Source organism: Lacerta agilis, chromosome 18 (assembly GCF_009819535.1).
Source record: "Lacerta agilis isolate rLacAgi1 chromosome 18, rLacAgi1.pri, whole genome shotgun sequence".
Classification (NCBI taxonomy): domain Eukaryota; kingdom Metazoa; phylum Chordata; class Lepidosauria; order Squamata; family Lacertidae; genus Lacerta; species Lacerta agilis.
Genome location: NC_046329.1, coordinates 6,455,581 through 6,480,196, shown reverse-complemented (window position 1 = coordinate 6,480,196; position 24,616 = coordinate 6,455,581). Strand labels below are relative to the sequence as shown.

The 24,616-nt window shown below is 46.8% G+C and overlaps 1 protein-coding gene across 1 annotated transcript; it reads left to right on the top strand.

Annotated features, from left to right (window-relative positions):
• Positions 1–1,741: 1,741 nt before the first annotated feature.
• Positions 1,742–24,183, top strand: ACER1 (alkaline ceramidase 1). Its single transcript, XM_033136673.1, has 7 exons — positions 1,742–1,883; positions 10,491–10,594; positions 15,423–15,537; positions 18,417–18,555; positions 20,220–20,357; positions 22,001–22,138; positions 23,547–24,183. The coding sequence occupies exons 2-7, from the start codon at positions 10,502–10,504 to the stop codon at positions 23,713–23,715; spliced, it is 792 nt and encodes a 263-aa protein (XP_032992564.1). The 5' UTR covers positions 1,742–1,883; positions 10,491–10,501; the 3' UTR covers positions 23,716–24,183.
• The last annotated feature ends 433 nt before the right edge of the window (positions 24,184–24,616 follow it).

Genomic DNA, 24,616 nt, shown 5'->3' with positions numbered 1-24,616 from the left:
CGGACTGCGCACTCGCAGCAGCCGGTATGGACTGCACACGCGTGGCAGACCATACGGCCGCCACGTGAGTGCCAGCCTGTACGGACACCGTGCAGGTGTGGCATGAGCCGTGCCCACACTGACTGCTGCGTGCTCACCCTCCGCCGCTCTACAGCTGGGGGGAGGCAGCGGGCCATCTTGTCACCCCCCCCCAGGGCAGTGCCTGGGGCGGCCCGCTCCCTCCGCCCCCTTTTGTACGCCCCTGGGGGGCAGTGCCTCTGGTGTGGGGCACAAACCACAAAACATTAAACCTAGGTTACGTGGAAGAAGAAGAAGAAGAGTTTGGATTTGATATCCCGCTTTATCACTACCCGAAGGAGTCTCAAAGCGGCTCACATTCTCCTTTCCCTTCCTCCCCCACAACAAACACTCTGTGAGGTGAGTGGGGCTGTGAGACTTCAAAGAAGTGTGACTAGCCCAAGGACATCCAGCAGCTGCATGTGGAGGAGCGGAGACGCGAACCCGGTTCTCCAGATTACGAGTCTACCACTCTTAATCACTACACCACACTGGCAAGAAACCACTATGTCACGAGAGTCGTATATATTTTGATACACATTACATGAAGTATGCACCTCTGATGAAGCCCAGGAAGGCGAAACAGGGTTACTATTCCCGAAAACCTTGTCGTGAACTGTGCAAGCTCCTCTTGTGAATTGTGCAAGCTCGTGAACTGTGCAAGCTCTTCTTGTGAATTTTGCCAGCTTTAGTTTGGACCACACAAACACAGAGACATATGTGGATAAGTTCATATCTGGGACTTTGTGATCGATATCGTTCAGTGGGACTTTCATTCATTCTGAACTTTGTTGAACTTTGTTGGTCTCTACATGCAGACTATGTCTGTGAAGAACTTTTGATACAGAGCAGCGCACGGAAACGCCGTCTACCTTCCCACTGGAACGGTATCTATTTATCTACTTGCACTTTGATGTGCTTTCAAACTGCTAGGTTGGCAGGAGCAGGGACCGAGCAACGGGAGCTCACCCCGTTGCGGGGATTCGAACCGCCGACCTTCTGATCGGCAAGCCCTAGGCTCTGTGGTTTAACCCACAGCGCCACCCGTGGTTTGCATATTGTTTCTGAAAGTGTGGACTGAATCAAATTTCTCCCCCAACCTTATTGAGAAACCACGAGGACCGAATTCTTACGCCACAGAATCGTAGGATCGGAAGGGACCCTGATGATCATCCACTCCAACCCCCTGCAATGCAGAAATACACAGCTGTCCCTTACGGGGATCGAACCTGCAACCTTGGCATTATCAGCACCGCCGCGAAAGGCAGCGGTAGAGACCGCAGAGGAAAGCGGGGTGTGTGTGGGGGGGGTGGACAGGGGGGGGGTGGACAGGGAATCTCTGGAGGAAAATTTCTGTTCGGTCCCTGCCGTGCCCATTTCTAGCGTCTCTGAGAAACCCTCGTGCCTTTGGGGCAACTGAGCCAAGATGCAAGGAGAGGTGTTGAAACGGAACCACACACAGGTGCGCAAAGCGAGGGAGCCAAGGCTCGATGGGAGGAGACCAGCAGATTGGCATATGTCGAAATGCGTGTGCGTGTGTGTGTTTGTGAGCGAGCTTCAGGGCTCGGCTGTGGTGCCTTTGCCACTCCCCTGCCTTCAAAGCTGTGCCTGGCCATGCAGATTTATTTAAATTCTCCCCAGCCCTGTGATTCGCAGAGTTTATAGAAGCCCTTGCCTCGCCGGTCTTGTCAGCTTCCACCCCGACTTCCCTGGGGCTGGTTCATTCCTAGCGAAGAGCAGGTGGCAGGAGCTACTCCAGGAACACCTTCAAAATCTCATTTGACACCTGGCGTTTCGGCTTTGCGGAGGGAGCATAGACGCAACAGGTAAGCAGAAGAACTCACCTTGCACCCAGGTATCCCAGATCTATAAAAACGGGTAACCTGAAAGCCTTGTTTTGTCTGAAATCCTGCAAGTTCCCCCCCCCCGGCCACTCTCTACCACCTCAGCTCTCTGCATATACTCTGTGCCGCTCTGCACATGCTCAGGGGAAAGCAGTGTCTGATTGCTCTGAGGAAATATGCTCCTTCATCGATGTGCACGGAGAGTGTTCTGCAGGCGATGATTTGGTTTTATATAGCAAGGGTTGGATTTTCTTTCCAAACAATCCCCGTTTTTAGAAGTTGCGAGGCTCTTGGGCTGTGCTTGCCTTGCTCAGAGTAGACCCATTGGAATGGGAGGAATTAACTCAAAAGTCCGTTGCTCTCAGTGGGTCAACTCCAAGTTCGGGCTTCGTCAAATGCAACTTATTCTTACTTCTGCGGCCGTTCCTTGTATCTTCGCAAAGTTCAAGAGGGCAGGTCTCTGCCCCAAAAGGCTTGCAATTTAAAACTCAGCGCTTCAGGAAGCCCGAATTTAAGAGGATGGAGACGTCCAACTGGCTGGTTGCAATTTGAAACTTTTTCAAAGAGTTGGAAGCTGACTCGAGTGAGGCAAGAGTTTCGAACATTCAACGAGCAAATTGCTTTTTAAAAAAAACCTTACAACCTCTGTATGCTGTTAAGTCACATTCCTATATCACCTGCTTCTTGAGGTGGCAGAGAAATTTGATTGGGTTTTCATTTAAAGATGAACCTATCAAATTTTACCGTCCGAAATATTTCACAAACAGAAACACGGGCATCCTTTGAAATCTGAACTTCTCTGAATTTTGCAACGCAATTCCTCCGCCAAGTAACCTGTTGAAAAATTGCACAAACCAGGGCAAACGGTACGTAAAAACACAGAGACCCATAGAGTTGGGGAGGGACCATGAGGGTCATCTAGCCCAACCCCGGCATATTAGTAAAAACAACGTGCAAAAAAGGGCATTATATTAGGATAAATTGCTTTGCAAAAATATCAATATCGGCTAAAATCGCAAGCGGACATAGGGTATCTCTTAGACCAGGGGTGGACAACTCCCAAGAGACTGCGATCTACTCACAGAGTTAGAAACTGGCAGTGTTCTTGGGCTTCTGGAATACAGGTTATTAATTAGGCTTTCTATTATTAATTGTGTGTCTTTTTGTTTGTTGGTTGGTTTGTATATTTATTCGTTTGTTTCTGTATGTATGATTATGTGCTTATGCTGTTGAAAAATGAATAAAAACAAAAGGTTAAAAATACATTAAAACACCAGTCATTAAAAACTTCCCTGCCTTCAAATGCATTCTAAAAGTCAGACAGACAACTAACCCAGAATGCGGCAGCTAGACTGGTGACTGGGAGAGGCTGCCGAGACCACATAACACCAGTCCAGTTCTTGGGCTTCTTTGGAGGGAGCCAATGATCTGCCAGTGATCTACCACAGATGTCCAGCGATCTACTGGTAGACCACGATCTACCTGTTGGACGTGCCTGTTCTAGGATAAATGCACGCCTGACCGTGTAAGTGTCATTACACAACAGATGAAACATGTACAGACAGTTTCTCACTGTACAGACATTTGCTTCTTTCTATGGGATCAAGTCTGTCTTGGGATCAAGTCTGCCTTTTGGGGCAGAGGGCAAGAGCCAGTGTGGTGTTGTGGTTAAGAGCGGTGGACTCGTAATCTGGGGAACCGGGTTCGCGTCCCCGCTCCTCCACATGCAGCTGCTGGGTGACCTTGGGCTAGTCGCACTTCTCTGAAGTCTCTCAACCCCACTCACCTCACAGAGTGTTTGTTGTGGGGGAGGAAGATGAAAGGAGAATGTGAGCCGCTTTGAGACTCCTTCGGGTAGTGATAAAGCGGGATATCAAATCCAAACTCTTCTTCTTCTTTATGCTTCTTCTAACCCCTTAGTTTTATTCACTGCTCCCCAATTGCCCCTATGGCTACTTCCGACTCTCCCGATTCTTCCAGCACCCCAGGTGCCCGCTTTGGGAAACACTGTTTCAAAGGGTAAAAGGTAAAGGGACCCCTGACCGTTAGGTCCAGTCGCGGACAACTCTGGGGTTGCGGCGCTCATCTCGCTTTACTGGCCGAGGGAGCTGGCGTACAGCTTCCGGGTCATGTGGCCAGCATGACTAAGCCGCTTCTGGCGAACCAGAGCAGCGCACGGAAACTCCGTTTACCTTCCCGCCGGAGCGGTACCTATTTATCTGCTTGCACTTTGACGTGCTTTCGAACTGCTAGGTGGGCAGGAGCAGGGACCGAGCAACGGGAGCTCACCCCGTCATTGCGGGGATTCGAACCGCCGACCTTCTGATCGGCAAGCCCTAGGCTCAGTGGTTTAGACCACAGCGCCACCTGCGTCCCTGTTTCAAAGGCTGCTTTGATTCAACAACAACAACAACAACAACAGCAACAACAACAATAATGTTATTTCCAGGCTGAATGTCCCTGCGGGTGCAATGCTCAAACTCTCAACTCAGATTTCACCAAAGGCTTAAGGCTTAAGGCTTATATCTCTGGTTAGAATAGGTCAACTCCATTTGCCAGCAGCTTCTCCTGCATTTTGTCTTCTGAAGTCTTCCACCACCCTCCAATAAATTGCGGGATTTTCTTTCTTTTTTTAAAAAAATAAAATAAATTAATTTATTTGGTTTTTCAAATTAAAATTTTACGATCACAAACATACAACACACAACATAAAAACAAGACTCCAAAGAATCTCCAGGTCTCCCCTCTTCCCTTGTTGTTGTTCAGTCGTTCAGTCGTGTCCGACTCTTCGTGACCCCATGGACCAGAGCACACCAGGCACGCCTATCCTTCACTGCCTCTCGCAGTTTGGCCAAACTCATGTTAGTCGCTTCGAGAACACTGTCCCACCATCTCGTCCTCTGTCGTCCCCTTCTCCTTGTGCCCTCCATCTTTCCCAACATCAGGGTCTTTTCTAGGGAGTCTTCTCTTCTCATGAGGTGGCCAAAGTACTGGAGCCTCAACTTCAGGATCTGTGCTTCTAGTGAGCACTCAGGGGTGATTTCCTTGAGAATGGATAGGTTTGATCTTCTTGCAGTCCATGGGACTCTCAAGAGTCTCCTCCAGCACCATAATTCAAAAGCATCCATTCTTCGGTGATCAGCCTTCTTCCCTTATTATTAATCATTTCCCTTATTATTAATCATTTCCTCCTGCATTTTTTATAATAATCCAAATCTTTGTACCTCTCCATTAGATCCAAAATTCACCATTAAACTACAAGTGTTATTCCAAATCCTACCAACAATTTTAACAATGGTTGTTTTTTTTTTAAATGGTAAATAATAAATTTTCCCCATTCCTTATTGAAATTTCCTGGTTTCTGATTCTTCCGGTCATTTTTGCCATTTTGGCATAAGTCCATCAACTTAATCTGCTATTCTTCTCTGGTAGAGACTTTGTCCCCTTTCCATCTCTGGGCCGATAACATCTGCGCAGCCGTCTTCCCTGCTCCATTTGGGTTTCAGCACCTAATTCTCTTTATTACACTTTCAGCAAAGCTATCAGTCTTCCGCAACTCATCTGAGATGCCAACAAAAGCCTCTTTCATCCTCACCTTGAGGTCGAGGGATGGTGAAATTGTTGTTGCAGGGAAGGTTGTAATTATAATTTTAATATACAGACCCCACCCACATGGTTATCTTTGGCAGTGTATAATTAATTATATGCAGAGGGACTTCTCGGTGGTGGCGCCCGCCCTGCGGAACGCCCTCCCACCAGATGTCAAAGAAATAAACAACGCTACCTGACGTTTAGAAGACATCTGAAGGGAAGACATTTGCTGAGCAATCATAATTCCCGAAGCTCCACTCTGCATGGCTTGATTAGCATCTTCGAAAGACAAGATATCTCCGTTCCCTGCGCCAAAAGGAAAAAATAATTCAAGGGGTCACCGAAGCAATCCCAGGCGGAGAGCCTTCTTGGTGGTGGCCGATCAGAGCCTAGGGCTTGCCGATCAGAAGGTCGGCGGTTCGAATCCCCGCAATGACGGGGTGAGCTCCCGTTGCTCGGTCCCAGCTCCTGCCCACCTAGCAGTTCGAAAGCACGTCAAAGTGCGAGTAGATAAATAGGTACCGCTCCGGCGGGAAGGTAAACGGCGTTTCCGTGCACTGCTCTGGTTCGCCAGAAGCGGCTTTGTCATGCTGGCCACATGACCCGGAAGCTGTACGCCGGCTCCCTCGGCCAGCAAAGCGAGATGAGTGCCACAACCCCAGAGTCGCCTGTGACTGGACCTAATGGTCAGGGGTCCCTTTACCTTTACCTTTAACGTGCTACTGGAAGGAATTTTTTATTTTTTATTTTGTTTTGACTATGGCAGACCAACGGCGTTTCCGTGCACTGCTCTGGTTCGCCAGAAGCGGCTTAGTCCTGCTGGCCACATGACCCGGAAGCTGTACGCCGGCTCCCTCGGCCAGTAAAGCGAGATGAGCGCCGCAACCCCAGAGTCGTCCGCGACTGGACCTAACGGTCAGGGGTCCCTTTACCTTTACCTATCCCACTTGGGAGGTTATGATGCACACTTGGCCCGCAGGTTCAGCAGAGGCTCAGGTACGGGCCAGGGCACAAGATGTCGTTCCGGCACTTGAAATACCCCCTCTAGCTTTCCTTTTGAAGGGCAGAGTGGGCAGAGTCCTACGGTATGTGCGTTTGACATCAGGAGGAGCAGAATGGGACAAGCCAGTGGACATTTCCCTTGAGTCGGCAGGGTTTGCTGAAATTATACATTTCAAGAGTTGAAAACATGCTTCAGGTGCCGTCGTTTTCATCCTTACAACAGCCTGGGAAAGCAGACCAGGCTGTGTGATCCCCTGCCATGGCAGGTGGAAGGAACACAGGAGAATTGGAGGTTGCAAGAACAGATGCTCAGCCCTCGGCTAAGGCATGGCTGCAATCTCTCCTGGGTTGATATTATCACAGTCTCAGTGAGGCTAGGGATGGGCAGATCCATCCATTTCAATCTCTGATTCCCCCCCCCCATCTTAAATTCAGCACTCCACATTTCCGCATCCACCTGAGATTTTATTCCCCCCCCGTGAAAATTCATCAGCCCAATTTTCTCCAAATCTTTGCAATTTTGCTTCGTATAAACGTTTCCGCAATGCACAACGCAACGGATCTGCTGTGTTGTTTTCACTAAGTTCCGTGCACGCTTTCACCCCGGAATATGCATTTTTAGACGCACCCCTTGGCTGCATAATTGCATGGCAAAATCCGGAGAGGGGCGGATTTCAAAAATCAGAGCCGTGTTCGGGTTTGTGTATCGTTCTGCAGAGCGCAGGTTAGGGGCAGTTGCCTTTAAATGCGGGCGGAATCGAATTCCTTCCGCATCCATCTTTGACATTATGAACTCTGCCCTCCTCTCCTAAGCACCTTGCAGTTGGCCTGACGAAACCAACTGCTTGGCAATAAAATGTGAATTACCGGCAATTTGCGATTATCTAGCTCTACAAAACTTGTTTACAGCCGCTCCTGCCCACCGTCTTCATTCTTGGCAAGAGAGAGGCAATAGGCATGGGAGAATCTCTTACCTCAATTGCAGAGAGAGAGAGAGAGAGAGAGAGAGATCCTTGCACAATTCCTGGAATATGTAATCTGAAACAACAGCTTGTCTTTTCCTTTGTCGATTCCAGCGGTAAGGAAACTCCAGACTACCAGCCTGGCCTGCAAACCTGTTCCCCAAACCATGCCCGCACCCACCAGGAGTGCCAGCCTGTTCCCGCGACTGTGGGTGCCCGAGGCCATGGGTGCCATGGCCCTGGTAGCGAAATTTGTGGGTGCCCGGCCTCTTTCGTTCTTTCGTTCGTTCTTTCTTTCTTTGCCACTTACTATTTATTCAGAAAATGTATATACCGCTTAACAAAAATCTGCAGCTGATTTACAGAAAAAAGAATCAAAGTACATTAAGATATGCACAAAGTTCAGAATACAATTAATACATTTCGAATGCAACATTTAAAACAGCCACTAAACAAGGTAGCGCTCTTTAAATGCGCACTGAGAAGACTGATCGCCGAAGAATTGATGCTTTTGAATTACGGTGCTGGAGGAGACTCTTGAGAGTCCCATGGACCGCAAGGAGATCAAACCTATCCACCCTTAAAGAAATCAGCCCTGAGTGCTCACTGGAAGGGCAGATCCTGAAGTTGAGGCTCCAAGACTTTGGCCACCTTGTGAGAAGAGAAGACTCCCCAGAAAAGACCCTGATGTTGGGAAAGATGGAGGGCACAAGGAGAAGGGGATGACAGAGGATGGGATGGTTGGACAGTGTTCTCGAAGCGACTGGTATGAGTTTGGCCAAACTTCGGGAGGCAGCGGAAGACAGGAGGGCCTGATCCATGGGGTCACAAGGAGTCGGACATGACTGAACGACTAACAACAACAACAAACAAATGCGCACTGACATTAGTGAGAGGCAGCAATATCAAAAGCTACACGATGACCAGAAGCAAATACAATATGAAAAACTTTATGGAATGATTCAAAACATCAGAACTAACAAACTGACGTCTCTGAAAGTCCTTAAATGAATCTTTGCCCGCCGGAGAACAGGCTGTGAAGCTTTGTGTAATCAGCAAATGTCCAATTCTTATGTCCAACTCTGATCAGTGTTCCCGGATAACAACTACTGTTTCGCTGAATTCTTCATCAGCGAATTAGTTCAACATTCAGTAGTAGAAAGATATGTAATTTCTTCATTAACCAATCTCCCCCCCACCCCGTAGAGATATAATAAACATGAAAATGCTCTGGGACAGTGCTCATGCGATTATGTAGTCACTATTCAAAAAAAGATTGGTTATTACATGGAAAAATACGAGAGACATTGCACACACTTTTGTAAACCAAGAAAATCTTTAATTTAAAAAAAATTGGTTAATGAAAAATTTACATATCTTTCTGATGTTGTTGCTTTTGATATTGCTGTCTCACATTTTGCAACACGGGTTTGTTTGTTTACTCATTAGTGAGAGGCAGGCAGGCAGGCTGACTTGGTGGTGTTGAAATACTCTTACGAATGAAGAAATGCGAATGAATGAATGAATGAAAAGTAACTGATAATAACGACGATTATTATTATTACGCAAGGGACCGCCTCTCCTGGTATGTCCCGGGTAGGACCTTAAGGTCCTCAAATAATAATTTGTTGGAGGTCCCGAGCCACAAGGATGCTAGGTTGGCCTCAACTAGGGCCAGGGCCTTCTCAGTACTGGCCCCGACTTGGTGGAACAGTCTGTCACAAGAGACCAGGGCCCTGCGGGATTTGGCATCTTTCCGCAGGGCCTGCAAGACGGAGCTGTTCCACCTGGCCTTTGGGTTGGTTTCAGTTTAACCCTGATGTTTCGTTCTTTTGGTGTGATTGGTGGGCTACGTAAAAATGAGGCTGCTGTCTAAATTAAAATTTAATTTTAATCTTATTTTAATCTGTTTTATGTTTCTGTTGTGGGAAAAAAATTGTGTTAGCCGCCCTGAGCCCGTTTTGGCGGGGAAGGGCGGGGTATAAATAAAATTATTATTATTATTATTATTATTATTATTATTATTATTATTATTATTATTATTACCATGCCCTTCCGGCTGGGTTGCCCCAGGCACTGTGGGCGGCTTCTGACACCTATGAAAGCATAATAAAAAATCAAACATGAAAGATTTCCCTATACAGGGCTACCTTTGATGGTCTTCTAAAAGTCAGATAGTTGTTTATCTCCTTGACATCTCCTTAAAATTTGCTTATTTGGTTTTTCCAAATCAAAACAAGATTCCAAGAAATCTCCCGGACTTCCATCCTCCCCTTTGTGGGTCCTGTTATTAATCCGTTCCTCTTGCATCTTTTACAGGTGAAACTCGAAAAATTAGAATATCGTGGAAAAGTCCATTTATGTAAGCAATTGTTTTCATTAGCTACTGGGGTTTAATATATGAGATAGACTCATGACACGCAAAGCGAGATATGTCAAGCCTTTGCTTGTTATACTTGTGATGATTATGGCGTACAGCTGATGAGAACCCCAAATTAACAATTTCAACTTTGGGGTTTTCATCAGCTGCATCCCATAATCATCACAATTATAACATGCAAAGGATTGACGTATCTCGCTTTGCATGTCATGAGTCTATCTCATATATTAAACTCCAGCAGCTAATGAAAACAATTGCTTACATAAATGGACTTTTCCACGATATTCTAATTTTTCGAGTTTCACCTGTAAAAAGCCTAATGAAAAAGCTACAGGTTTCTTTAGGAATGTATGTTTTAGCATTTTATTATTATTTTTAGTTCCTCATAAATCGTGCCCCAAAATTTATTGGTTTGGGGACAAGTCCACCACATGGGAAATAAAGGCTCCTTCATTTTGTTTGCATCTTGTCGGCAGATTCTTGTACACCAGCTCGGAGCCGTCGCCGGGCACAAAAGTGTGTGTGCTGAAATATTTCAGAGGGAAGTAGATATGGAAAATTTGGATAGGAAGGTTCTGTTTCTCCACCGCAACCCTCTGTAGGTACTAAAGTGTTGTGTTCCACCCTCCCTTCTTTTTCTCTCTTTTCCTAAAGGTGTTGCCAGCATGCCAAGTATATTTGCCTACCAAAGTGCTGAAGTGGACTGGTGCGAAGAGAATTTTGCAAAATCAGAGTACATTGCAGAGTACTACAACACGGTAGGCCTCCGTCCTGTCTGCCATCATTTATTTCATCTTATTCATTCATTCATTCAATAAACAAAATGTACTTGTTCACCAGGAGGACCTGGCGAGGATGTGCTGACAGCCTTGGCTATGGTCTAGTCAAGAGGTCCGAATTTTCAGATGCTCCCTTTCAAATGGAAAATAAAACAACCCCAGGGTTCCATCGGGGCATCAGAGTTGCTTTTGTGGGCTGGGCGAGGAGAAACCAAGGCTGAGAAGCAGCTCTCAGAAGCTTGACATGTTTTCTTCCAGACGATATCTCGATTTCAGTAAGGCTTCTGAAAAAGTGGCCCCATTATATTCTTGCGAGGAAGCTGGTAAAATGTGGGTTGAACGAGGTAACGGTTAGGTGGATTTGTAGCTGATTGACTGGCCAAACTGAAATATACTTGGAGCTGAGTGTTGATTTCATGCTCTTTATTTCAGCCCATGGTAAACAGTGAGTGAGTGTTTTCCCCCCAAAACCTCTGGCCATATATACATTATTTACACAATGGGTCCCGTGCGATTGGCTGATTCAACTCCCCTCCTGGAGCCTGATTGGACTGTTCCTGCAGGCCAATCAGGTTGCTGATTCACTTCTTTCCGGAGCCTGATTGGGCTGCTCCTGCAGGCCAATCCAGTTGCTGATTCACTTCCTCCTGGGGCCGGATTGGGCGGTTCCTGCAGGCCAATCAGGTTGCTGCCTTCTAGGATCCTACCTCTTCTATTGTTCTAGGATCCAAGCTCAGAACATAACACAAACCCAAAGTGTTCCTCGTCATCCTGGGGGGGAAAGTGACAAGTGGGATGCCGCAGGGTTCTGTCCTGGGCCCGTTGTTGTTCAACGTCTTTATAAATGACTTGGATGAAGAATTGAGGGGGTGCTCATCAAATTTGCAGACGGCACTAAGCTGGGAGGGGTAGCTAATGCCGCAGAAGACGAAAACAGGATTCAAAATGACCGATTGAAGAACTGGGGGCAAGCTAACAAAATGAATTTCAGCAGGGACAAATGTAAGCATTTCTTCTTGAAAGGAAAGGCAGTATATATTTTTAAAAAATAATGATCGGAGAGGTAAAGTCCTGACATGGGAAATTTCTGTGGTTCCCTTGATTCCTAAGTAAAGGTAAAGGTAAAGGTAAAGGGACCCCTGAACATTAGGTCCGGTTGTGTCCGACTCTGGGGTTGCAGCGCTCATCTCGCTTTATTGGCCGAGGGAGCCGGTGTACAGCATCCGGGTCATGTGGACAGCAGGACTAAGCCGCTTCTGGCGAACCAGAGCAGCGCATGGAAACGCCCTTTCCCTTCCCGCCGGAGCGGTACCTATTTATCTACTTGCACTTTTGCCGTGCTTTTGAACTGCTAGGTGGGCAGGAGCAGGGACCGAGCAACGGGAGCTCACCCCGTTGCGGGGATTCGAACCGCCGACCTTCTGATCGGCAAGCCCTAGGCTCTGTGGTTTAACCCACAGCACCACCTGCATCCCTAATGCCACAGAATACAGAATCAGAATTCAAAATGACGGATCGGAGAACTGGATGCAAGCTAACAAGATGAATTTCAATAGGGGCAAATGTAAGCTTCTGCGCTTAGGCAGGACGAACCAGATGCAGAATATAGGATGGGGGACACCTGACTTACTAAGTAGTACATGTGAGAAGGATCTAGGGGTCTTGGTGGACCACAAAGCTGAACATGAGTCCACAGTGTGATGCAGCAGCAAAAAAAAATTAACGCTGCATCAACAGAAGTCTAGCGTCCAGATCAAAGGAAGTGATAGTTCCTCTCTATTTTGCCTTGGTCAAACCACACCTGGAATCCTGTGTCTACTTCAGGGCACCACAATTTAAGAAGGATGTTGACAAGCTGGAAGGTGGGCAGAGGAGGGCGACCAAGATGACCAAGAAGAAGAGTTTGGATTTGATATCCCGCTTTTCACTACCCGAAGGAGTCTCAAAACGGCTAACATTCTCCTTTTCCCTTCCTCCCCCACAACAAACACTCTGTGAGGTGAGTGGGGCTGAGAGACTTCAGAGAAGTGTGACTAGCCCAAGGTCACCCAGCAGCTGCATGTGGAGGAGTGGAGACGCGAACCCGGTTCACCGGATTACTAGTCTACTGCTCTTAACCACTACACCACACTGGATCTCCAAGGGTCTGGAAACCAAGCCTGATGAGGAACGGTTGAAGGCGTTGGGCACGTGTAGCCTGGAAAAGAGGAGGGGAGATATGATATCTCCTCTTCAAACATCTTAAGGGGTGTCACATGGAAGTGGGAGCAAGTTTGTTCAAGTTACAGTGGTAACTCTGGTTACGTACTTAATTCGTTCCGGAGGTCCGTTCTTAACCTGAAACTGTTCTTAACCTGAGGTACTACTTTAGCTAATGGGGCCGCACTGCTGGTGTGCAATTTCTGTTCTCATCCTGAGGTAAAGTTCTTAACCCGAGGTACTACTTCTGGATTAGCGGAGTCTGTAACCTGAAGTGTTTGTAACCTGAAGCGTTTGTAACCTGAAGCGTTTGTAACCTGAGGTACCATTGTACAAGGAAGGAGATTCTGACAAAACTGAAGGTTTAAGCCATGCATAGTAAAAAAAAACTTCGGCCCTCCAGGTGTTTGGGACCTACAATTCCTATCATCCCTGACCACTGGTCCTGATAGCTAGGGATGATGGGAATTGTAGTCCCAAACATCTGGAGGGCCGGAGTTTGCCTATGCCTGAGTTTAAGCTGAAGGTTTCCTGGGCCCGAGTCGTTGTGGCCGTTTGCACCTCGAATCCGGACCAGTAGCACACTGCACCAGCCACACACGGACCGCTTCCTGCACAGAGTGAATATTTGGACTGCAAATTCTATGCCATGCTCTGTGCAGCTTGGCCGAGGGATGGGAAGATCATGGGAAATGATCCACCCCCATCGTTCTGCCTGGACACTGAGGTCCGGCGCTGAGGGCCTTCTGGCGGTTCCCTCGCTGCGAGAAGCCAAGCTACAGGGAACCAGGCAGAGGGCCTTCTCGGTGGTGGCACCCGCCCTGTGGAACGCCCTCCCACCAGATGTCAAAGAGGAAAACAACTACCAGACTGTTAGAAGACATCTGAAGGCAGCCCTGTTTAGGGAAGCTTTTAATGCTTAATAGATTATTGTATTTTAACATTCTTTTGGAAGCCGCCCAGAATGGCTGGGGTATTAATAATAATAATAATAATAATAATAATAATAATAGTTGTTGTTTTTGTTGTTGTTGTTGTTGTTGTTGTTGTTAAATATTGCAAGCGTGCATCAGAGGTGAAGAAGCTACCTCTCCTGCAGTCCCGAGGCTCCAAATTCTGGCTTGATGCCAAAGAGGGAGGAGGGCGTGGTGTCTGTTTCAAAACTGCTTCTCCTGGCACGGAGAAAGTGGGACACCCATTTAAGCAGCTGACCACCCACACACCTTCACTGGGATCCAGAAAGTAAACCGGCTATACTTGCTCAGCTTCTCCAGCTGGCTGGCTGGCGTCTGCCCCACAGCAGGGCTTTGGGGGAGGCAGGAAAAGGGCAGGGTCTCTGGAAGCCCCCCGACTTCACCTCCTTGCTGTGATCTCGCGTTTAGGCTGCAGGCGCACAGCAGAGCACATTTGAAGCCTCTCTGGCGCACCCCCAACCCCCACCCCAAAGCAGATAACAGGGGACTGTAATGTGCTGACATGCTTAACCAGAGAAAAGTCACGTGAAGCGTTTACTGAAGACTGGAAACCTCTCTGGGTGGAAAAAGAAAACGACACTTACGGCACTCGGCTTGAGGAACGGCGGTAATGTTGCTTGTTGTTGTTGAGTCGTTCAGTCGTGTCCGCCTCTTTGTGACCCCATGGACCAGAGCACGCCAGGCACCCCTATCCTTCACTGCCTCCCGCAGTTTGGCCAAACTCATGCCAGTCGCTTCGAGAACACCATCCAACCATCTCGGTCCTCTGTCGTCCCCTTCTCCTTGTGCCCTCCATCTTTCCCAACATCAGGGTCTTTTCCAGGGAGTCTTCTCTTCTCATGAGGTGGCCAAAGTCTTGGAGCCTCAACTTCAGGATCTGCCCTTCCAGTGAGCACTGAGGGCTGATTTCCTTCAGAATGGATAGGTTTGATCTTCTTGCAGTCCATGGGACTCTCAAGAGTCTCCTCCAGCACCACAATTCAAAAGCATCCATTCTTCAGTCTTCTTTATGGTCCAGCTCTCACTTCCACACATCACTACTGGGAAAACCATAGCTTTAACTATATGGACCTTTGTCGGCAAGGTGATGTCTCTGCTTTTTAAGATGCTGTCTAGGTTTGTCATTGCTTTTCTCCCAAGAAGCAGGCGTCTTTTAATTTCGTGACTGCTGTCACCATCTGCAGTACCTATTTGTCATGTTTGATTTTATTACATATGCCAGAATATAGTGTGTCCTCTCCCTCTGCTTATCAATCAATGTATTTGGTTAATTCACTAATATTCTCTTTAATTCGATTTTCCTTCTTTATTCTGAACAATGCTTTTTTCTGCGGGTATACAGGGGTACACATACCCGTAAACATTTTGTGAATCTTTGTACTTTTGCCCATTTATTCCCCCCAATCTGAACTATATAAAATGGTGATTTTCTTGAGTCAAAATGACAGTACCCCTAGACATTATTTTAAGGGGGAAAAGGCACTGATTCTTAATAATGGGGTTGTTGTTGTTTTGCTTGATTTTTTTTAAAGTTGGTGGTTGCAATCAAGCGATTCAAAGTGCTGAACGTTCCGAATTGAACGGTAAAAATGATAACAAGAATACTACTCTCCTTGTTCTCTGCTGTTTTGCAGATCAGCAATGTTGGTTTCTTCATCCTGCCACCGATTTTGATGTTCCTGAACCCACAATACATCAAATACCGACCAGTTCCTATCCCGGGACTAACGATCATGTCAGCATTGATTGGTATGTTCTCTGGGGGAATCAGAAACTTGCCCGTTTTGGGAAGAGATGCCCCCCCCACCACCACCCAAGATCAAAATAATTTATTCCTTTATGCAATCGCGGCATCCCGGATGATACATGCCCAGAAACGGAGAGACGGAACAATGCCAGCAACAGGAGGAATTGCAATTGAAATGGTAGAATTAGCAAACTTAACTTATAGCTTCCGCTGCTCGGTCCCTGCTCCTGCCAAACTAGCAGTTCGAAAGCATGTCAAAATGCAAGTAGATAAATAGGTACCACTCCGGCGGGAAGGTAAGTGGAGTTTCCGTGCGCTGCTCTGGTTCGCCAGAAGAGGCTCAGTCATGCCGGCCACATGACCCGGAAGCTGTACGCCGGCTCCCTCCACCATTAACACGAGATGAGCGCCGCAACCCCAGAGTCGGACATGACTGGACCTAACGGTCAGGGGTCCCTTTACCTTTACCTTTAACTTATAGAATAAGTCCTTTCTTTTAGCAGATCAAGATGATCTCAGGTTCTGGCTTGCACTCTTTATAAAGACTTGAGGAATGAGATTATCACCCCTCTTTTATTGTCCATTCCTGGTCACCCAGCCACTGCCCCAGTGTCCTTTCTCTTGGCAGATCAAAATGAGCGGGTGACAACAAAGGTTGCAAGGTTTTTAGCTGGGGCAATCAGAATAAGGTCCACTATTTGACTATGGATCCAAAACCCTAAATTGTATTTTGTATACAGTCATACCTTGGGTTGCGAATGCTTCGGGTTGCATATTCCACAAACCCGGATGTAAAGATCGCATGCGCAAAATGGATGCTCGGCAGTCCATACAAGGCTAATTTCTTTTGAATAGTCTGCTCCCAAGTGGATTGAAAACTATCATTATTGATTAAGGGGAGAAGACCATTTGGGGACGTTTTCACTCTTATCCAATACTGTAGCGCTGATTGCCATACTTTAGTTTCTACTTCCTGCACTCCAGCTTCCAGTCGTAAAGCTGCATTAGGAATACATTTAGGGGTTAGAGTTATAGATCTTTAAAAACCCGACTGAACTTTCCCGTATGCATCCAATTTGGAATTTATCATGAAGGGTGCGCCATATAATAATTGGGCTAGTGGTTTGGCCGCAAAAAGCTTAAGGGCTGCCGGGATATAATTTCCCCCGGTTGTTCGATGATATCTTACAATCGCGGCCGCACTCCTTTGAGCTATCAAGGATGCATATTTAATATGCGCCATGTTTTTTCTGGAAGATTGAAAGACTACACCTAGATACTTGAAGCAAGTCACCTGCTCAATAGGTTGGTTATCTATTTGCCACCTTAGTGTTTTCCTTTTATTGGAGAATATCATTATTTTAGTTTTTTGGAAATTCACTAATAGCTGTTCCACCTTGCAGTATTGCTCCAGTTTATTTAGTGCTCTTTGGAGGCCAATACGGGTCTGTGACAATATGACTGCGTCGTCTGCATAAAGTAAGATAGGGATCCTTTGATTCGATAGTTTGGGGGGATGCGAGTCTGCCTCTTCCATCTGGGTGATAAGAGAATTAATGTAGATGTTGAACAGATGGGGGGCCAGAATACATCCCTGTTTAACCCCTTTTGCTGTTTTGATTGTGTTCGAGAGTAAACCTTCCCAGTTGCATCTTACTTTCAAAAATGTATTGCTGTATAGTTTAAATATTAAAAGCAATAATCGGCGGTCTATAGATGATTTGGTGAGTTTATCCCAAAGGCGATTGTATGAGGGATTGAATCAAACGCAGCCTTAAAATCGATTAAAAAATCGATAAAATCTTCACAGACAGCTTGCACAGTTCACGGACAAGGTTTTCCTTGCACCTCTGATGAAGCCCAGGAGGGCAAAAGAGAGCAACTATTCCGGAAAACCTTGTCCATGAACTGTGCAAGCTCTTCTTGTGAATTGTGCAAGCTTTTGTTTGGACCACACAAACATAGAGACATACAGGTGAAACTCAAAAAATTAGAATATGGTGGAAAGGTTCATTTCTCTCAGTAATTCAACTTAAAAGGTGAAACTAATATATGAGATAGACTCATGACATGCAAAGCGAGATGTGTCAAGCCTTTATTATAATTGTGATGATTATGGCATACAGCTGATGAGAACCCCAAATTAACAATCTCAACTTTGGGGTTTTCATTAGCTGTACGCCATAATCATCACAATTATAACAAACAAAGGCTTGACGTATCTCGCTTTGCATGTCATGAGTTTATCTCATATATTTAACTCCAGTAGCTAATGAAAACAATTGCTTACACAAATGAACTTTCCCACGATATTCTAATTTTTCGAGTTTCACCTGTGTGTGGATAAGTTCATATCTGGGACTTTGTGATCGATATCGGTCATTGGGACTTTTATTCATTTTGCTGTTTCGTCACTTTGCTGAACTCTGTCGATCTCTACATGCAGACTATGTCTGTGAAGAACTTTTGATACAGAGAGAAATATATTGCATGAATATTATTTTGATACAGCCGGTTACGTCTAGCCAGGATTCCTGCATTGCAGAGGGTTAGATTCCTAGAATTGTAGAGTATGAAGGGAACTCCAAGGATCATCTAGTCCAACCCTTTGCCATGCAGGAATCTCCGCTAAAGCATCCATGACGATTAGCCCTTGGGGTCCCTTCCAACTCTACAATTCTGATTCTATTATTCTTCTGGGAGCCCTGGGAGCACAGAGCCTAATGTTATGGACTCATAGAAGTGTCGAATTGCATGGGACCTCATGGGCCATCTAGTCTGACCCCCCCATAAAGAAAGGACCAGCCGCATCCCAGCGGGAGAGAACCTGCTTTGAGTGCAGAAGGCACCAAGCTAGATTCCCCCTCTTTTCCTCCTGCAGGCTTGTTCTCCAGCTACTTCCATATGACTCTCAGCTACGCAGGGCAGATGCTGGACGAGCTCTCCATCCTTTGGGCAATCGCCTTCTGCTACGCTTTGTGGTTGCCTGTTCACTATTTCCCATCGTTCATCAAAAACAGGTAAGTGGGGGGGGGGAATAAGGAACTGCTGGGGGCACCTGGGGGACCAGGCAGAGGGCCTTCTCGGTGGTGGCTCCCTCCCATCAGATGTCAAAGGAAATAATCAACTACAGTGGTGCCTCGGGTTACAGACGCTTCAGGTTACAGACTCCGCTAACCCAGAAATAACGCTTCAGGTTAAGAACTTTTATTTCAGGATGAGAACAGAATCCGTGCCCTGGTGGCGCAGCGGCAGCGGGAGGCCCCATTAGCTAAAGCGGCGCTTCAGGTTAAGAACAATTTCAGGTTAAGAAAGGACCTCCGGAACGAATTAAGTACGTAACCAGAGGTACCACTGTATCTGACTTTTAGAAGACATCTGAAGGCAGCCCTGTTTAGGGAAGTTTTTAAATGTCTGATGTTTTATTGTATTTTTAATATTCTGTTGGAAGCCGCCCAGATGAGCAGTGTATACATGATAAAAATTATTATTATTATTATTATTATTATTATTATTATTATTATTATTATCGAAGCTATCAACATGACCAAACTGCGGGAGGCAGTGGAAGACAGGAGTGCCTGGCGTGCTCTGGTCCATGGGGTCACGAAGAGTTGGACACGACTGAACAACAAAACAACAACGACAACTATTTTGTTGTTGTTCAGTCGTTCAGTCGTGTCCGAATCTTCGTGACCCCATGGACCAGAGCACGCCAGGCACGCCTATCATTCACTGCCTCTCGCAGTTTGGCCAAACTCATGTTAGTAGCTTCGAGAACACTGTCCCACCATCTCATCCTCTGCCGTCCCCTTCTCCTTGCGCCCTCCATCTTTCCCAACATCAGGGTCTTTTCCAGGGAGACTTCTCTTCTCATGAGGTGGCCAAAGTACTGGAGCCTCAACTTCAGGATCTGTCCTTCTAGTGAGCACTCAGGGCTGGTTTCCTTCAGAATGGATCGGTTTGATCTTCTTGTGGTACATGGGACTCTCAAGAGTCTCCTCCAGCACCATAATTCAAACAACAACAACAACAACAACAACAACAACAACAACAACAACTATTATTATTATTATTATTATTATTATTATTATTATTATTATTATTATTATTATTACAGGTAGGTAGCTGTGTTGGTCTGCCATAGTCAAAACAAAATAAAATAAAAAATTCATTCCAGTAGCACCTTAGAGAGCAACTAAGTTTGTTCTTGGTATGAGGTTTCTTGTGGATGCACACTTCTTCAGATATTATTATTATTATTATTATTATTATTATTATTATTATTATTATTATTATTATTATTATTATTATTATCTGTCTCTGTAGCCCTCCAGATTGCAACTAGAACCTTTTCCAACACACTTTCTATTCCTACCTCAAACCCCCCCCCCCCACATACATACATAAAGAAAGAAAAAACCCTGCTGGGTGTCACATTCCAATGGCTGCAAAGAGATCCTGGACAATTAAGAGCAATGGGTGTCCTGGTTCCATAAAGACAGGCTGATCTTTGCTAACTCAAGCTGTCAAATCCACGGGGCGCCTTCTTGACATAGTTGGCTTCATTTCCGCCTTCCCCCCGCGGAGAAGGGGGCTCATGAAAATCTCCCTGCCTCTTCTGTAAAGGACCACGATCACTTCAGCACTCAAACTGTGTCTCTTTTCCTTTTTGCCCACTTAGGGATCAGTTCATTTGGCTGGTGGGCATCGTGACCGTCCTCAGCACCCTGATGTCCTTTGTGAAGCCGACCCTGAACGCTTACGCCCTCAACTCGGTTGCCATACACCTTTTATACTTGAGTAACCTGGAATTCAGAAAGTAAGTTGTGGGCAGAGGGCCGAGTAGAGACTCCGCCTCCCCCTTCGGTAACTTCACAGATAAGAACGAACGAGCAGTTTCTATTTTAGTGGCCCTGTGGTCTAAACCCCTGAGCCTCTTGGGCTTGCCGATCGGAAGGCCGGCGGTTCGAATCCCCGCAATGACGGGGTGAGCTCCCGTTGCTCGGTCCCAGGTCTGCCCACATCTAGCCCAGTATTCTAACTCGTCGCCAGTGAAAGATACTCGGAGTCCAGTGTGATTTTCATGCTCTTTATTCAGCTCATAGTAGTGAGGAATGTAGTTCCCCCAAAACGTTTGCTTTATATACACTATTTACACAATGGGCCCCACGTGATTGGTTAATTCCGGGATACTCCTGTATGCCAATCAGAGTGCGGATTCACTTCCACCTGGAGCTGGATTGGGTGACTCCTGCAGACCAATCAGACTGCTGCAATCTCAATCCTATTGTTCTGGGACCAGTCAGACTGCTGCTATCTCAATCCTATTGTTCTAGGACCAATCAGACTGCTGCAGTTTGGATCCTATTCAACTCAGTACATAACACTAACCACTGCATCACACTACCTGCCTTTGAGCAAGCCAACAATTCCTCTGTTGCTTTCAACATACGATTTGGCCTGCAAGATCGTGTTTCCAAGAAACCAGCTCCTAAAATGAAGGCGGTGTCCCCAGCACCACTTTGCAAGAACGCAGCTGTCCCCGGGTCATGTTTGGGGGTTTGTGGCGGAATCTCGTTGGCCAAGATGAACCCTCGACACGATCCAGCAGATTTCACTTATGTTCTTGCGTTTCTACCCCGCTGAAAGCAAGGGGTGGCGTGGGGGAACAATTAGGGGTGACACCGCCCACAAGTGTGCCCTCATGACACTCAGGGGGACTGATGATGGACCTGAGAGTTAGTACAGCGGGTGGCGCTGTGGTCTAAACCACCGAACCTCTTGGGCTTGCCGATCAGGAGGTCGGCGGTTCGAATCCCCGCAATGACGGGGCAAGCTCCCGTTGCTCGGTCCCTGCTCCTGCCAACCTAGCAGTTCGAAAGCACGCCCAAAAGTGCAAGTAGATAAATAGGTACCACTCCGGCGGGAAGGTAAACGGCGTTTCCGTGCGCTGCTCTGGTTCGCCAGAAGCGGCTTAGTCATGCTGGCCACATGACCCGGAAATTGTACACCGGCTCCCTCGGCCAATAAAGCGAGATGAGCGCCGCAACCCCAGAGTCAGCCACGAATGGACTTAACGGTCAGGGGTCTCTTTACCTTTACGTTTTAAGTTTGTTCTTGGTATGAGCTTTCGTGTGCATGCACACTTCTTCAGATACCCTGAAACAGAAGTCACCAGACCCTTATATATAGTGGGAGGGTGGGGTGGGGTTTTCCACAGGAGGGTTGTGGGAGATGGGTGATGGACTCAGTGGGTATGGTAAACCTGTTGACGACTGTTAACAAATTAATAATAAGTTGAATTAATAAAAAACAACAATAATAATGTTGTTGTTTAGTCGTTAAGCCACGTCCAACTCTTTGTGGCTCTTTGTAATAATAATAATAATGTCAATTTTGTCAATGTAACTCCCGGCCTCAGGGGAGTGCACCAACTATTCCTGATTACAACCTCTTCCGCAGGTGCAATAATGTCCGTGTCCACCGTCTCATGAGAACAATGGTAGTGTGGTGGGGCATCGCAATCACCTGTTGGCTAACGGATAAGTTTTTGTGTGGCATCTGTCAGAAGGCCAATTTTGCCTACCTTCACAGCATCTGGTAAGAAGGACCTGCTCTTGGGTGCCCCAGTGGGTTAGACAAGATGTGACGGTCTAATAATAATAATAATAATAATAATAATAATAATAATAATATTTATACCCCGCCTATCTGGCTGGGTTTCCCCAGCCTCTTTGGGCAGCTTCCAACAAAAGATTAAAAATGCATTAAAACATCAGTCATTAAAAACTTGCCTGCCTTCAAATGTATTCTAAAAGTCAGATACGGTAGTTGTTTATCTTCTTTGACATCTGATGGGAGCCAAGCAGAGTGGCTGGGGAAGCCCAGCCAGATGGGTGGGTACGAATAATAAACCATAGAATCATAGAATCCTAGAGTTGGAAGAGACCACAAGGGCCATCCAGTCCAACCCCCTGCCAAGCAGGAAACACCATCCAAGCATTCCTGACAGATGGCTGTCAAGCCTCCGCTTAAAGACCTCCAAAGAAGGAGACTCCACCACACTCCTTGGCAGCAAATCCCACTGTCAAACAGCTCTCACTGTCAGGAAGTTCTTCCTAATGTTTAGGTGGAATCTTCGTTCTTGTAGTTTGAATCCATTGCCCCGTGTCCGCTTCTCTGGAGCAGCAGAAAACAACCTTTCTCCCTCCTCTATATGACATCCTTTGATATATTTGAACATGGCTATCATATCGCCCCTTAACCTTCTCTTCTCCAGGCTAAACATACCCAGCTCCCTAAGCCGTTCCTCATAAGGCATCGTTTCCAGGCCTTTGAGAGCCAGTGTGGTGTAGTGGTTAAGAGCGGTAGACTCGTAATCTGGGGAACCGGGTTCGCGTCTCCGCTCCTCCACATGCAGCTGCTGGGTGACCTTGGGCTAGTCACACTTCTCTGAAGTCTCTCAGCCCCACTCACCCCACAGAGTGTTTGTTGTGGGGGAGGAAGGGAAAGGAGAATGTGAGCCGCTATGAGACTCCTTCGGGGAGTGAAAAGCGGGATATCAAATCCAAACTCCTCCTCCTCCTCCTCTTCTTCTTCTTCTTCTTCTTCTTCTTCTTCTTCGACCTTTGATCATGATGATGATTATACAGTGGTGCCCCGCTAGACGAATGCCTCGCTAGACGAAAAACTCGCTAGACGAAGGCATTCGTCTAGCGGAAGGCTGCCCCGCAAGACGAATTTGTCTATGGGGCTGCCTCGCAAGCCGAATTTTTTTTTTCCCGTCTAGCGAAAACCGCGGTTTGCATTGGCGCTTCGCTAGACGAAAAACCCGCTAGACGGAAATACTCGCAGAACGAATTATTTTCGTCTAGCGGGGCACCACTGTATTTCAAAAAGTAAAAAAGCAGGACACCCCGAAAGTTGTTGAGGAACAACCCCCCCCCAGACGTATGGCAGCCCTAGACAGCAAACCTTCCTCTCTCTCTCTCTTTTTTAAAACCCACAGGCACCTTTCAATCGTCGTAGCCATTTTCTACTGCGCCAACGTGGTGGTCTACTTCGATGTCTTCTACGAGTTACCTAGCTGTGAGCCCGACGTGGCTTATTGGCCCAGCGAGGGTAGCTTCTTTTCCCTGCCGTACATCGACCTCCCAAAACTGAAGAAGCAGTGCTAGAGGGACTGCGAGGCAGCTGAGGATAACAGGAGCCCTGCACAGGATCCTACGGGTCCGATCCGCTGCGACGACCGAGCGCTATGCTTGTTTGGCTTCGCGCCGCCAAACCCTTGTTGCGTGGGAGACCGCGCCCGCAGGCCGCCGGTAGCTCCGTCACATGGCTTGTCGCCCAATCTGTTGTGCAGCGAGTTGTTGTTGTTGTTGTTTTCCCCCGCCAGCCCGGCCATACTGCGCAGGACGCCTCCGTTACGCCACACTGAAACTTCCCCATCTTCCCAGCAGCCAGAGAATGACGGACGCCGTATTTAAGCTATTTATGGAGGACATGTGGAGGGAACGAGAGAACGAACGGATCTCTCTCGCTTTATGGACGTTCTGCACATGTTCACTTCCGTCTCGCTGCGGCCTGTATTAAACTGCACTTTGAAGGAAAGGAACCGGCGCATTCATTTGTACCGAAATGTTGCTTGCTCTCAAAACGATGCGTTTTATTAAAACACAACATAGCCTCCAAAAGAAGGAGAAGAAGACATTTTGATGCTTTTTTTCATTTTTTTTTTCAGTGCCAGACCATTCCAGAGATGTGAAAAATCTGATGTATAGTTCTGGTTCGGTCTGGACATCGTAAACGGAAAAACCCCAGGTGTGGAACTGCCCAGCCACCTGGCCCTTAGGGATAAGCCCACTGGTTTCTGCGGAGTTAAATAAAAGAAGTCCAGCCACTGGAGCAAGGACAAGACAGGGTTTATTGCACAATAGGTTACAGTCAAACTGCACACCCAGAGCAGTGTTACAAGAACTTTTAAAAACTCCTACCATATCCCAGAATACAGTTTGGAAACATCATTACTACATCATCACTACATCACGAAAGGGAAGGGTTATATATGATTGACATATA